Source organism: Pollicipes pollicipes, unplaced genomic scaffold (genome assembly GCF_011947565.3).
Source record: "Pollicipes pollicipes isolate AB1234 unplaced genomic scaffold, Ppol_2.1 Scaffold_4295;HRSCAF=5057_pilon_pilon_pilon, whole genome shotgun sequence".
NCBI classification, from domain to species: Eukaryota; Metazoa; Arthropoda; class Thecostraca; order Pollicipedomorpha; family Pollicipedidae; genus Pollicipes; species Pollicipes pollicipes.
In genome coordinates this window covers 26,623,606-26,637,756 of record NW_023596461.1, presented here as the reverse complement: position 1 = coordinate 26,637,756, position 14,151 = coordinate 26,623,606, and the positions used below count along the sequence as shown (strand labels likewise).

The 14,151-nt window shown below is 51.0% G+C and overlaps 1 protein-coding gene across 1 annotated transcript; it reads right to left on the bottom strand.

The window, feature by feature from the left end:
* Positions 1-456: 456 nt before the first annotated feature.
* Positions 457-7,155, bottom strand: LOC119096609 (uncharacterized). Its single transcript, XM_037219510.1, has 2 exons — positions 7,025-7,155; positions 457-698 (listed from the first exon to the last, which is right to left on the bottom strand). The coding sequence occupies exons 1-2, from the start codon at positions 7,112-7,114 to the stop codon at positions 474-476; spliced, it is 315 nt and encodes a 104-aa protein (XP_037075405.1). The 5' UTR covers positions 7,115-7,155; the 3' UTR covers positions 457-473.
* Between the last annotated feature and the right edge of the window lie 6,996 nt (positions 7,156-14,151).

Below are 14,151 nucleotides of genomic sequence, written 5' to 3'. Positions count from 1 at the left end.
GAGTTCAGCCCGCCTCCACAGTCGGCGGCCACAGCCGTGCGCCTGTCAGTCGCCCCAGATTCGCCTCACCGCCGCTTCTGAGAGCAGCTGAGGTCGCGCCGCCCTCCGCGGCCGCCGCGCCAGACACTCAGCGCCGTCACCTGAGCGGCTGAGGTCGCGCCGCCCTCCGCGGCCGCCGCGCCAGACACTCAGCGCCGTCACCTGAGCGGCTGAGGTCGCGCCGCCCTCCGCGGCCGCCGCGCCAGACCCTCAGCGCGGCCGCCCGAGCGGCTGAGGTCGCGCCGCCCTCCGCGGCCGCCGCGCCAGACCCTCAGTGCGGCCGCCTGAGCGGCTGAGGTCGCGCCGCCCTCCGCGGCCGCCGCGCCAGACCCTCAGTGCGGCCGCCTGAGCGGCTGAGGTCGCGCCGCCGTCCGCGGCCGCCGCGCCAGACCCTCAGCGCCGCCGCCTGAGCGTCATGCCCCAGTCAGGGCGCCTCAGTGGTACTGCCGCAGCTTGTTGCCAGTCCGCTGCACCGGCTGCTTGGTGATGTTGGCGATGCAGCAGCCCATGAGAAACTCGGCGGTACGTGCCGTTGTCTGCAGCAGGAGCCAGGCCAGCGAACGCGGCCGAAGACCACCATACAGCACGGCCAGATACGAGGCAGACAGCAGGGCACCCAGCAACGCCGTGGCGTACGTCACCTTCAGGATCCGCCGCACCTGTCGGAGATACGGACGGCAAACTCTAAATCGTTGTCGACACAGCACGTCGCTGTTGGAGACACGGATGTCGGAGTTCTTAGTCGCTCTCAAGATCTACCATAGTCGTGATCATGGTAGATAAGACAGCACACCACTGGCGGACTGTTCCGTGTTCATAGCCAGTGGGATGGTAACGTTGAAGTGTGTCCAATTTGACTTAAACAAGGACCTTTTTGAGCGTGTCATGCTAAGCGTTGCTTTTTGTGAATTTGTTTGCAATATATCTCCGGTCTCATCCCTTATACTGATGACAAGTCCATCTGGCATGTATGAGCCAAATCGCATAAACGTCTCGCAAATCAGTACGTTGTCATCGGGTAACGGAACGTTCGGAACTAATTGCTGCATCGACCACACGATAAAATCGATATAGAGCGAGTTTGTGGTGTCACGCGTCATGCACTGGCACTTGGGGTCCCGCGTATGCTATTAATATTAATCAGGTTTTCATATTTTCGCAATTATGTAACGTTTCCTCACGTCTTGTGTGGCATGTTACGTCATATCAAGCACACACGCACGCACGCACGTACGCACGCACGCACGCACACACGCACACACACGCATATATATATATATATATATATATATATATATATATATACATACATATGTGTGTGTGTGTGTGTGTGTGTGTGTGTGTGTGTGTGTGTGTGTGTGTGTGTGTGTGTGTGTGTGTGTGTATGTGTTGTTAAGATAGCGATGCACATTTCATCCTTAAACACTAAAAAAAATTACTTGTGTCATTCATGTTTCTTCGACGATGAAATAATGTCTCGCGACTTTAAAAATATACAGATTTGGACGAATATATGAGTGATTTTACACAAACAATTTTTGATCTTAGCGATCCGGCTAAGTCAGAGGCCCGGAACGTCGAACAATGCATCAAAAAGCTTGTTAATATGCGGTATGAATGCCCGTTTTTAATCAAACGTGCATGAAGGAAAGTATTCTGCTGAGATGCACCGTATACATATACATACATATACATATGCATATGCATATGCATATATATGCATACATGTATATATATATATATATATATATATATATATATATATATATATATATATATATATATATATATATATATATATATATATATATATATATATATACATATAAGGAATTCATGCCTAAGTCTGCAACAAAAATAGCTGTAAAATGCTTCAAAGAATAAAACACAACTTCCTTCCCGCTTGTTAATGCGACCCAGTACCAGCTGCTGGCTCGTCAGCATGTCTGAGTCGGCTGGTCAGCCTTCAGCTGAAAGCGTGTCAGATAATCCGTGATCTCCGATAACACAGCCACCATTCCTGGCGCACATACGCCTGCTGGCGGTGTCTCGGACGGCGCCGGAGGTTACCATCTGTCAGAGCTCCGCTCTCCAGGGCGGACGCAGCCTTCAGGTTGCACGCGGTACGGCAGCGCGCCGCGCCAACCCCTCAGCTCTCGGGTCCGCCGCGCACCATCAGCGCCCGCTGCAGGCTGACGCGGCGACGAGTCGCCCGGTCCCGAGGCCGCGTGGGCGTGGAAATTGCCGGCGATGATTTCACGAATCGTGCGTCAAGGTTCCATGGGTTTTGGAGAAGTGAATGGTGAAGCTTACGGATCGGGACGATGGGACACGCGACAGGTGTGCCTGATTCGGAACGAAGCGTAACTGCTGCCTTACACTTCGCTAAAACGGTTGAGGGGCTCCGGACATCTCGGGCGTGAGTGGCGCTGGTCATGCTCTGCCAAACGGAATGTAAGGCTATGCAGCAAATTGGAATATTTTAGGCAGTCTAAATTTTTTAATTCCCGTGAAACCTATACAAAAGAGCTGCTACGGCGTGATACACCGCGGAACAGCAAAATAATACAAATAGAACTACCGAAAATTAAAAGAGGCAGCTTCCGATCAATAACATTAGAAAGCCTACAACATGAATCAAAACTGGGACCATGACATGCTCCAGCTTCTTTGTTGCCGCTCGGTTGATGCCGTGTTTGATGCTCATTACAGACAAAGCCTTTTTAAGAAATATGGTGGCGGTCTTTATTCTTGCGTTCAAGTGAAAAGCGACAAGACAGGTAAAGCGAATTGGCAGCGATGAATGACGGACCTCAAACGGGGCTCGAAAGGGCCTAGACCAGCTGCGAGTAGGGAGGGAATCTGGTCAGTGTGGGGGGGGGGGATCCGGCGGGATGCAGGTGATCCCCTTCCCACATACACACTTAACATGTTAACAAGCCCCTGATGAACGACTACAAAGGCAAGATACTTAGCGCAAAACGCGGTACAAGAGATGGCGCATGCACTACATTGTTACAAAATGTCCTATATGGTGCGTACAGTTCAAATGGGCGTTTTTTCGCACGTCGTACGTCCTCGTGCTCTAAACTGCGTATATGCCCACGTCACACTTTCGTAGAATGCTTCATTGTTTTCCGACAGCTATCGCATCTGCACCCATGACATGCCTTCTTCTCCCATCTCCCATCTGATTACGCAGAGCATTCTTTTAGACGAGGTGCTCTCTGTTTGAATGCCCTAAATGCAACAGATTTTTGACGTATTTGCAGACGATTAGCGGAAGTGGATACTCGAACATTTGTGCGTCAGGTGTGACTTATGCTGTGATGAGCGAGCCGTCTTGGATCCCAATTTCAGCATCCTGGAATAGGTACAAATATCATACTTTTCCTTCTGATGTCACCTGGTCTTGACGCGCGTCCGACGTGTGTAGAAAACACTCCTGTGAGCAGGACTATCAGGATAAATTTAGACTTTGTGGATTAGCTTTTTCATCTTTATTTGAACGCGGAGAGGACCAGTTCCTGTTCTGTTTTTAGCAGTCATTTGAGGAATTTCACAGATCACAGCCAAGTATAGATAGGCCGAATCATTCACCTATCAAGACAAAGGTCGCTTAAATGCTGGAATGCTGTCGATGGTGCAGCTCATGCGGGCGGACAAATGGAGTGTTTTCTGGCCCGGAAGCCATCATAGCCAAAACCCACTGACATAGTGCATTGATATCAGTGACAATCTCGTCCGACGTCCGCTGCACAGCGAAATCACTCACGGTTGCGAATCCATGATTTAGTGCGACAAACATGGCCTCCACTATCTAATCAGGCCTGCCGTCAGGTTTGTAGGGCACATGGCGGTGCAGGACCATACTCTCTACCCTGGCCTGCGGCTAAGACAGCGGCAGACTTCAAAAGTGTCAGCAACTTTACATGACTGAAGTCATAGGACAACCTAGAAAATGATGCCTCCATCGGTAAAGCCCGCCAAGTCCCTACGTTTTTGCAACGGCCGTAACGCGTCCATAAGTTAAAGGGTAGTGTTCCCTATTTGTATGAGGTTTTTAACTAAAAGTGCCATCTTTTGCCATCATCAAGATCATTTGGTGCAGTTTACAGCTCTGTCCTTCGCATGGCGCTAGTTTCTGAGCTATACACCCGCGAAAATGTGCACTTTTTCGGGGAGACTATTTTAAGGTCACCCAGGAATCCATGACGCCATAAAAACGCCATTCAAATTCTAACATTTCGTTGGCCATGCGGTGACCAAGGCCAAGTAAAACGTAATTGTCCAGTCGTTCATATCTGGCGTTCGTGAGCAGCATTTTCAGGCCGTCAATTGGCTCTCAATCAATGTTGTGTAAGGAATGATGACACAGTCAAACAATGACGCATGGCGAATGGAATGACAGAATTTGAATGACGTTGTTATGGCACCATGAATGCCTGGGTGACCTTGAAATAGTCTCTCCAAAATAGTCTGCACACATTCGCGGCCGTATAGCTCAGACATTGGAAGGACAGGGCTGTGCGCTGCACTGACTGATCTTTCAGATGGCTATTTCAATCCAAAACCCCATACAAATGTAGAACGCTCCCTTTAAGGAAAGCGAGGCGGAGCCAGCGGTAAACCCCTCTGTAGAGCCCCTAGCAATAAAGACCTGCGTCTGTCTCTATTGCTTCATCGAATCCGACACTGCCCATCTGCAGTGTCAACGTTGGCATGCAGCGACTCGGCCCGGACAGACCGACAAAACCCAAACGTTCACAGCGAAGGTGGCGCTTTTATCTAAAGCAAGGCTGGCTCCAGCGATAGTAGAAATCACAGCCTTCATTGTTCTTGCAGAACTTTGACTCGGCACACAATGAACTTGATATGACTGGTAGCCGGTATACGTAACTTGAAATTGTGCGTATCATAAAACACGCTTGTAATCTATGAAGAATCCAAGATCTGCAAATGCACACGAGGGCTTGCGCATATCCTAATGGGTAAAGATACACCTCAACAAAATGCTGAAGAAGCCTTATTACTGATCCTTCATTATCCAGCGATGATTTTGCAACTACATGCTTTTGACTGATAGGGGTACCTGTTATGTGCATACACGCGTTTGGTAACAAGGTTACAAGGGATGACGTCGGCGTGAAGAGCGGCCCTCTCCGTCCGAGCCGTCAGAGTGCTTATCGAATACTGCAACAAATCATATGTTGACCGGTCCCGACTGGTCCTGCCCCGCCGCCACGGTTTGTACGCTTTCTATAGTTTGTACTAGCTTGCAGAAGCTGGCAACAGACAGTCCAGTCTCGAAAGCACCGACCGCAGCTTCACGTGTCTTTCAGTAATAAAACACAGCTCTTTAAACAACACAGCTTTTTGAAGACTGTGTCGTGTAATTTGTATCGCATCTGCGTTTAAGCTGTTTGACAATCCACGCTCTTCCGACAATGGTAACTAAATTACGGACTTGACAGAGCCAACTAATATACAAATTACAGTTGGAAAAGGGGAAAATATATTTCGCAAACAGCAAAGCTTAAATTCGCAAGCACAAAAAACAGCATGACAATGATCAAAATTGTCCCTTTTATTTCCCGGGAAATCAAAGTCACAAAAAGTTTAAAAGCAAAATTAAGATTATTGTTTATGATGCAACAAGATTTACCCTCTACGGTAAATCTGGCTGACCCGGATCCGCAGAGACACAAAACCAACACCACACGCCGATTAATAGAACGGATCGTCACAGTCGCGAGCGTTTGGGTCGACTGTGCAATAGGTCACGCGAACCCGGGCGTGCAGTGCAGATCCGTCAATTTTGGGTGTTTTGTTGACTGATGTCAGACCTCAGCAAGAAGTTCAGACACGGACATGAAACAAGCCGAAGAGTGCAGACACCTGCACTATATACAAACTAGACGGCCTGTGAATGTAAATTTACCCCGTCTGCAAGTCAGGTCATCGATAAATGTGAATTTAGGTCGTCTCCAAATGAGACCAACTCTGAATATAAATCCACGTCGTCTGCATATCAGACCGTCTCTGAATGTAAATCCACCTCGTTTACATATCACGAAAATCAAGCGGAGTTGAACGACGACCCCAATATTGCTTGACCAGAGTGACACCAATGCTGACTATCGCCGCCACCCAGTCTGTCCGCACCCCCGCGAGAGGGAGGAATGGAATCGGGAGGATCGATCCCCGCCGCGGACGCCGTGCGACGATTCCGTCGACCTGTGCACCGCGTGTCGGGCGCGATCAGCTTTGACCGGCAGCGTGCCACGGCGCCAACGGCGCCTTCAGCTGCAGACTTGTTCCTGACCCGCTCGGCCAGGTAGAGACGACTTTGACTCAAAGGGCAGATGGATTGCTCTGATTCTGACAAACGGCAGCGCTGCGCACGTGTTGATATATATATATATATATATATATATATATATATATATATATATATATATATATACATATATATATATGTATATATACATCTATCTATATATATAATATGCATATATAGATATAGATATATATATATATACATATATATATATATATATATATATATCCTTAAAATGCTGGCCGAAAGCGAGAATAGGCTCAGGTACATTCCATTCCATCGGGGAGAATCTTGAATGTAGGCTACTTCAATCGATAAATAAAAAACTCACGTCCACAATGTTCTAATGAATTACCTTGCATCCTAGGACATCAATGTTTTTGAAAGACGTGACCTATATATTCAAGACACTTCGGTTTCATCCTCTGTGCAGAGAACGTTGTCAATGCAAAAATTCCTATTTCCAGACAAGTCATTTGCACAAGTCCACTCCATTCACTTACAAAGATAGGAATCATCATTGGCTCATATAGATAAGAGCCATTGTCGAAGCCTGGGTTCGGGTATCCACAGCTTTCTCCAGAACTGCATCCGCGCTCGACAGGTGACTCCGACCTGGCTGGGAGTCGCTCGGCGCCTGCCTACCTGGTACTTGGGCGACATCTTGACGGTGGCCGGGTGGTTGATGTAGGCGATGTGGTTCAGCACCGTCTGCAGCGTGATGTCCGTGGACATGATGGAGTCACGGGGGCCCGCGTGCAGCAGCGCCCCGCGGGCCGGGGCCGCTGACAAGCTGTTGAGGCCGGAGAAGCTGGGCTCGGGCCGCGCCGGCCGCTTCGGCCGCGACGGCGTGGCCGGGGCCGGCGCCGGCGCCGAGCAGATGGCCTCCAGCGGCTCGGGGTCAGCAGACACGCAGCATGACCGGCTACGGAGGGTCATCGGTCACGTCACCGTTGAGAACAGGCCGGGTCGCAGAATACATAACAGCCGACGATATATATATATATATATATATATATATATATGATGTTATATATATATATATATATATATATATATATATAACATCATAAGCTGCCCACATGTTGAAATAACAAACAGTATGTAATGTACGCAGTCAAAGGTCCGAGTGGGGTGAGCTAAGAATCGGTTCTGGACATCTGACCACTTAAAACTTGCGTTCAAGTGAATTGATCCGCTTCACAGATAAATCAGAGACCTCCAACTCATGAGCTCAAAGAAACGGTGGGCTCAAAATCTGGCTCAGATTCAATCCTAAAAGAATTCCGAACAATCCTAAATCATCATTCTCAGGGATTCTGAGCATCCGGGGCTTGGGTTCGGACCCAAACCCAACAAAAATGAACTACAACCCAACCCCTAGTAACACCACTTAGAAAAGGTAACAGCCCTACTCAGCCTTACATTTATTAGTTCACTGACTTTATCTCGCTGGCTTTATCATAAGCCCTGCACTGAAAGTCCCAGCTCCTCAGGGAAATCACTGCATGTGAATATCGCCCCGCATGTTGCGTCCGACTTCATGTCTTCTTCACCCACGAAGTGTACAATACGCCTGGATACAGCAACGCGTGCGGTATTACCAAATGGTTTCATCTGTGCCAACTAGCCGTCTCCGACAAATAACAGTGCGAACCTTTCTCACAGAAAGGGTGGCTGTTTTGGGTACCCGAAACTAAGAAAACATGCGCCAATTGAGGAAGACGCGCGCTAAACCAGGAAAGCACGCGCCAGATACGGCAGGCGATCAGCAGCGCAAAATTTCCCACAAGCAAAACTCGACCTTGTAAGCACACGAGCTAGTGACCCAGGATAGAAAGAGCACGGAAGGAGGGACAAGAAAAACCCTTACTCGCCTTCAAATAAGGTTTTTCCATGCACCACTATTATAGTGATGATAGGGACACGTCCTCGTCACCGGTATACGCTTATCAGGAGTACCTTGCAACGCCGTTCGCGCGCAATCTAGCGGCTGACTTATCTTGGTGCGGAGTGTAAGCAATATTCAAACATGCCAAGCAGGTTTCGTATCGGTTCCCACCTCCGACTCCGGTCGCTCGACGCTGACGCCACCCGGCGACCAGTCGCCGCACTTTCACTACATCGTCTGCCCGTGGGGCGGAGCGGGCGTCGCACGGGCGTCACGGGGTCGGAGGGCCTGCGTAGACAGGGCGCCGTCTCTCCTGCGAATGAACGTGCCGTTAGGTGTCACGTTTGCGGGCACACGTGCATTTCCGTGGCTTCAACAGTATGCCAAGCCTCAAAATGATGTGGTGATTCGTGTCCAGTCGCTTGCAGTAAGAGACGTCAAGTTGTAGTAGAGACAGTGCAGTGACATGCATATGTTCACAGGCTATCAGTTACCTTTACTTACACTTTACCCTCATTCCTTGCAACGTTCTACGTTTTAGTCGTATCAAAACCTCTTCTTGGGAGCCGTGGTCCAGCACACAGCCGCTCACACCCTGAGCTAATGCCGTGTTAGGACGAAGGAAGATAAGACTAAGACACGCCCCGTTAACGGGGTAGGCCCTCCGGTAATATGGGACAACAAGATAAGGACGACACCTGAACGATCGAGGTTGTTACAGCAGGGCAGGAAAGGAGTTCCCTCAACAGTTTGTGGCTTCAGAGGAAGCAAGAAGAAACTAAGACTTATATGGTGGGGCTTCTGAACGACTGGGTTTCGAACGCTCCAGATTCATTCCTTCCCTAGGTGTCATAGGGCAGGCGTAGGAAATGAAACCTAGTTGCCTAGGTTTCAATATCGTAGTTACTTTCTTAGGCCTCCTATACATGACCACAAACACCAGTGGGACACAGATCGTCTACACCACCGAAGAAACAAAAATAATTCCGCCTCACGAGACTTAAAGCAGGCAGGCAAGGCGCTCCGAAATGAGCATGTCCAAAGACCGGCCGGGTGAGGCGACTCGAGACTGGACCCCTGACGGCGCCCCAGCCGGCGATGTGCGACGACTCGAGACTGGACCCCTGACGGCGCCCCAGCCGGCGATGTGCGACGACTCGAGACTGGACCCCTGACGGCGCCCCAGCCGGCGATGTGCGACGACTCAAGACTGGACCCCTGACGGCGCCCCAGCCGGCGATGTGCGACGGCTCGAGACTGGACCCCTGACGGTGCCCCAGCCGGCGATGTGCGACGACTCGAGACTGGACCCCTGACAGCGCGCCAGCCGGCGAGGTGCGACGACTCAAGACTGGACCCCTGACAGCGCGCCAGCCGGCGAGGTGCGACGACTCAAGACTGGACCCCTGACAGCGCGCCAGCCGGCGAGGTGCGACGACTCAAGACTGGACCCCTGACAGCGCGCCAGCCGGCGAGGTGCGACGACTCGAGACTGGACCCCTGACGGCGCCCCAGCCGACGATGTGCGACGACTCAAGACTGGACCCCTGACGGCGCCCCAGCCGGCGAGGTGCAACGACTCAAGACTGGACCCCTGACGGCGCTCCAGCCGGCGAGGTGCAACGACTCAAGACTGGACCGCTGACAGTGCCCCAGGGTCCCAGTCACAACATCTGTGTCGGGTGGCAGAGGCAGTGGCGTGATAAACGGCTGAACCCTCAGCCTCCATCGCCAAATGACCCGTCCCAGGCCCGTTTAGGCTGCTCCAACCTTGACTAATGACCGGCTCGTCCGCATCGTGACAGTGATAGAGATCACGTCCTGGCAGGCCCAGGTCCTTGGAGGTAAAATATATCAGCAGGTCCTTCGATGTAATTAAGCTCCGGTGAGAGCATCAGCTTGCAAATTCCGACATACGTGTCGCCGAAATACGAAGGTCTCACTGGCAGCACGCAGAGCTTCACAGCAGAACTTCAAGGACATTCCTCCGGTGCGGAAGAAGGTCCCGAGACCATGACGGTGTAGTTGCGGGGATGGGGCCACCGACATTGCAGCTCACGGGTCTGATACAATCCGCCCACCAGACAACCCAACGGTCACTTGTTATTTGACAGCTGAGGTGGACGACGGGTAACGCCGCTGGGCTTGCAGTCGGTAGATTTGTGGTCATACGAGGGCCACACACGGCTGCAATAGCGATATAGACCTTGTTAAAACAGCCAAGAGGCCCCCCTAACTGGTGGGTATTTGTCAGCCCCTGTTATAGCAGACGGCCCTGAACTGTGTTCGGAGAGCTGGCCGGCTTGCAGGCAGCGAGCACGCAGTCTTGGCAGCTTAATGAATCACCAAGAACCTACCTTTTACTAATTACCAGTGTGATGACAGCAGGAAAGAGCTGAACGCTGCAAACGTCTGTTTAGTTAGTGTTTAGTGAATGATACAATGCCGTGTTGTTGACTACGCAGCGGCATTTGTGCGCCGTTTTTCTTTGCTCAATAAAGTTTTCGATAATTCCACGACCCATGTAACGTCTATGGTAATCATCGCATCAATCCATCATTCCGATGAGGGCAATCTAACGCAAAACAGCAGTGGGGCGGACAGGATCGTGCTCACTGCACGTCGCCCGCCCACGGGCGAGCGCTCCAACTGAGTCACGCACCCCTCCCCAGATCATCCGGGGGCGGGGGGGGGGGAGGGAGGCCTCGGGGGCTTTCATTCCCTAAATAGCACAGTAATCCGCGCATAGTGACTATTTTATGGAGCAAACATAACAGCTGCACCGGCGGTCTCGGTTTCTGCAGGCATTTGCTCTATAATGGCATGGGCCTGCCACTTCGCCGCCGCAAATTAGTATTGACTTGCGCCATTTGAACATTAAGGGAGGGCAATTCGACCGAATATCCCCAGCGCACTGCGGGCCAGAACCCATCTAGGGAAACCCGTGCGGTGCAATCAGCCAGACGTGCACTTCGCAAGAGCTCCGATGGTGTCCCTCGACATGGACGCACAGGTTATTTGGGCGTTACGTTGTACTTATGAGGTATAGCATGGGAACCAGTATGCCTCCACCCTCCCCACCCGCCTCTTCTTCCTAACCGCCCTCGCGTCTCCACGAGTACCAGTCTTCTCGTCTTCACGTAAATTTGCACCCAGCAATCTCAAGGTCTCCAAGTTCCCAGCCATCTCCATGTTCCCGCCCGTCTCCACGTGCCGAACATCTCCGCCCGTCCTCACGTCCTGCCTATCTCCTTACGTCTCCACGTCCCGCCCATCTCCTACCGCCTCACACCACACTTTTACACTTTCCACCCATCTCCGCCCGTCTCCACGTCCCACCCATCTCCGTCCGTCTCCACGCCCCGCCCATCTCTATGTTCCGCCCATCTCCATCCGTCTCCACGTCCCGTCTATCTCCTTCCGTCTCCGCGTCCCACCTCCGCACGGCGGCACGCCTCGGCGTCGCAGCCCGCGCCCACGTGCGCGCCGGCCTCCACGCGCTCACCGGGCTCCACGGGCGTGATGGCTGTCTCGCTGTGGTAGCTGACCGTGCGCTCGTTCTCGTCGGTGATGTGAATCTTGGGCGGCGCCGCGCTCTTCTGCACGCCCGACGTGATGACCGAGCTGGCGATGTTGCCACACCGCGCCAGCAGCGCCAGCTGCATGATCCCTGTGGTGGCGGCACAGGCGCTGTCAACCCCGCCGCTGCCCGATGGTCGGATGGTTGTGAGGCACGCTTGGGAAACCGGAGGCACGGGGTTCGATTCCCTGCGGCGCCCGCCGTTCCGTCCGGGGTGAGAGACCGGAGACGCCATGTGACCTCAGCAGCTGAGAGCCCGTAAAGCCCCGATGACGACGGGGAACGCGCCGGACTCGACCGCCGCCAGGTGGCGGCAGATGACGCGGCTCCGCCGACAGAGTTGGGCAGCCGGCTCGTCGGAGCTGGGGGGTACGGGTCCAGAGCACGAGAGCGTAGCTTGCGTGTCATGGAGTGTGCTCATAGTTGATCAACTGAACTGATCAGCTGCCCCGGCAACTAGTTTTTAGCCACCATAAACTTAGCTTCCATTAGCTTCTTAGCTTCCATTAAAAAATTGCGGTGGTGGGCAGCAGCCAGTCCCAAAACCGTTGGCAGATGCACTGAGTTCGAATCATCACGGCCACAAGGACGGTCGCCATGGGAGTCGACACCGGAATAAGCCACATTGTCTTTGAGTCTTGGTGGAACTGATTTCAATGGAAATATGTTTGCATTGCAGCTGGCGTTTAATCATACACATTGTCTGGAACCAGAAATGGGTCGACTCAAATCAAAATGCAGGTAATGACACTTCATCATATCATCACTGCTATTAAGGCTTGGAGAATAGAAATGCCTACGCCCCTATAAGCTGCGAGTTAGCTGCATCGTTTCTTTTATGCACGGAAGGGAAACAAAAAATATATGTACCACTTTTACCACCCCAATGCATATATATATATATATATATATATATATATATATATATATGTATATATATATATGTATATATATATATATATATATATATATATATGTGTGTGTGTGTGTGTGTGTGTGTGTGTGTGTGTGTGTGTGTGTGTGTGTGTGTGTGTGTGTGTGTGTGTGTGTGTGTGTGTGTGTGTGTGTGTGTGTGTGTGTGTGTGTGTGTGTGTGTGTGTGTGTGTGTCCCATAGGGCAGTTAATTCCGGTAAGTTCTTGTCACCGGGAATAACACCATCGGGAGTTTAGGATGGCTTTTGCCGTTCTGAACATTTTCAGCAACCTTCTCTCAAGCTGGGTTGCACCTTGAGGGAGTAGAGACAAACGCTGGCCAGCAAAGGCACCTCCCAAAACCATACAAAGCTGTACCCACGCATTACAGAGGTCAATAAGTGTCCACTCGCCCACGGATGTGGGAGACCCATGTCAGCCCCCGCTTACCGCGACACGATACTGAAACGCCCCTCATCGTTTAAAAATCTATCAGACATACTGCTCACGAAATGTTAAGTGCGATGAGCTTGCGCGCGTCACAAAACCAAAAGAGAAAATGTGTTTTAGTGGCCTAGATCTTTTTCAGCATTACCGTGAACGGTGACAGTTTGTGGGTGATTTGTGGTCACAATCCTCTGCCCTCCAATTTTTAAAGGGCCATTTCAGTTAAGGTTTCAATATGCTCCTCGTTCTTGCTGCGCTGTCTCCTCAGCGTAAAACAACATTTGACCGCCCACTGAAGGCGTAACATCACCATATGAACCCGATATGACGCCACGTTACCGCCAAGCTGAGTTTGTGCGTCAGCTTTGTTTATTGAAGTAATGAAACAAGCAACTCAATCCATTAGCATAACTTCAACTATGTTTGTCATTGATAAAATCAGAGTGTAGCGGATATGGTGATTTCAGAACAAATGAGGTCATCATCGTCGTTGTATATAGCTTCATCACTGTCCGAGTGGTGCGGTTTGCCTTAAAATGCGCCATTACGGCATGAGCACAGTCATCACGTGCGTTGGTGTTCCGGTATGTGTTAGCCGGAGGGATTGTATGGAACTGGTAAGTGTAGATTAATTTGAATGGAACATTCGGCGTGTGAGTATTGTGAGTGTGAAAGGTGTGGGAAGAAGTTGGCTACATACCTTGGTGGAAGCATGTGGATAAGGCATGCCCAGGTTTGCATATGTGCTTACATAACAATATGTGGTGTGTGTGCAGCGTGTGTGGCCATGAAAAGCGCGTGGGATTGAATATATCTAGATTCTGAACCTTTTCTCGTTCGTCGTATAAAGATGTTCATTTCACCGCAATTCGCATCAGATATTAGGATCCCAACATCAGGACTCAGTATGGGGACAGCGTTGCTATGAAATCCAGAAATTTT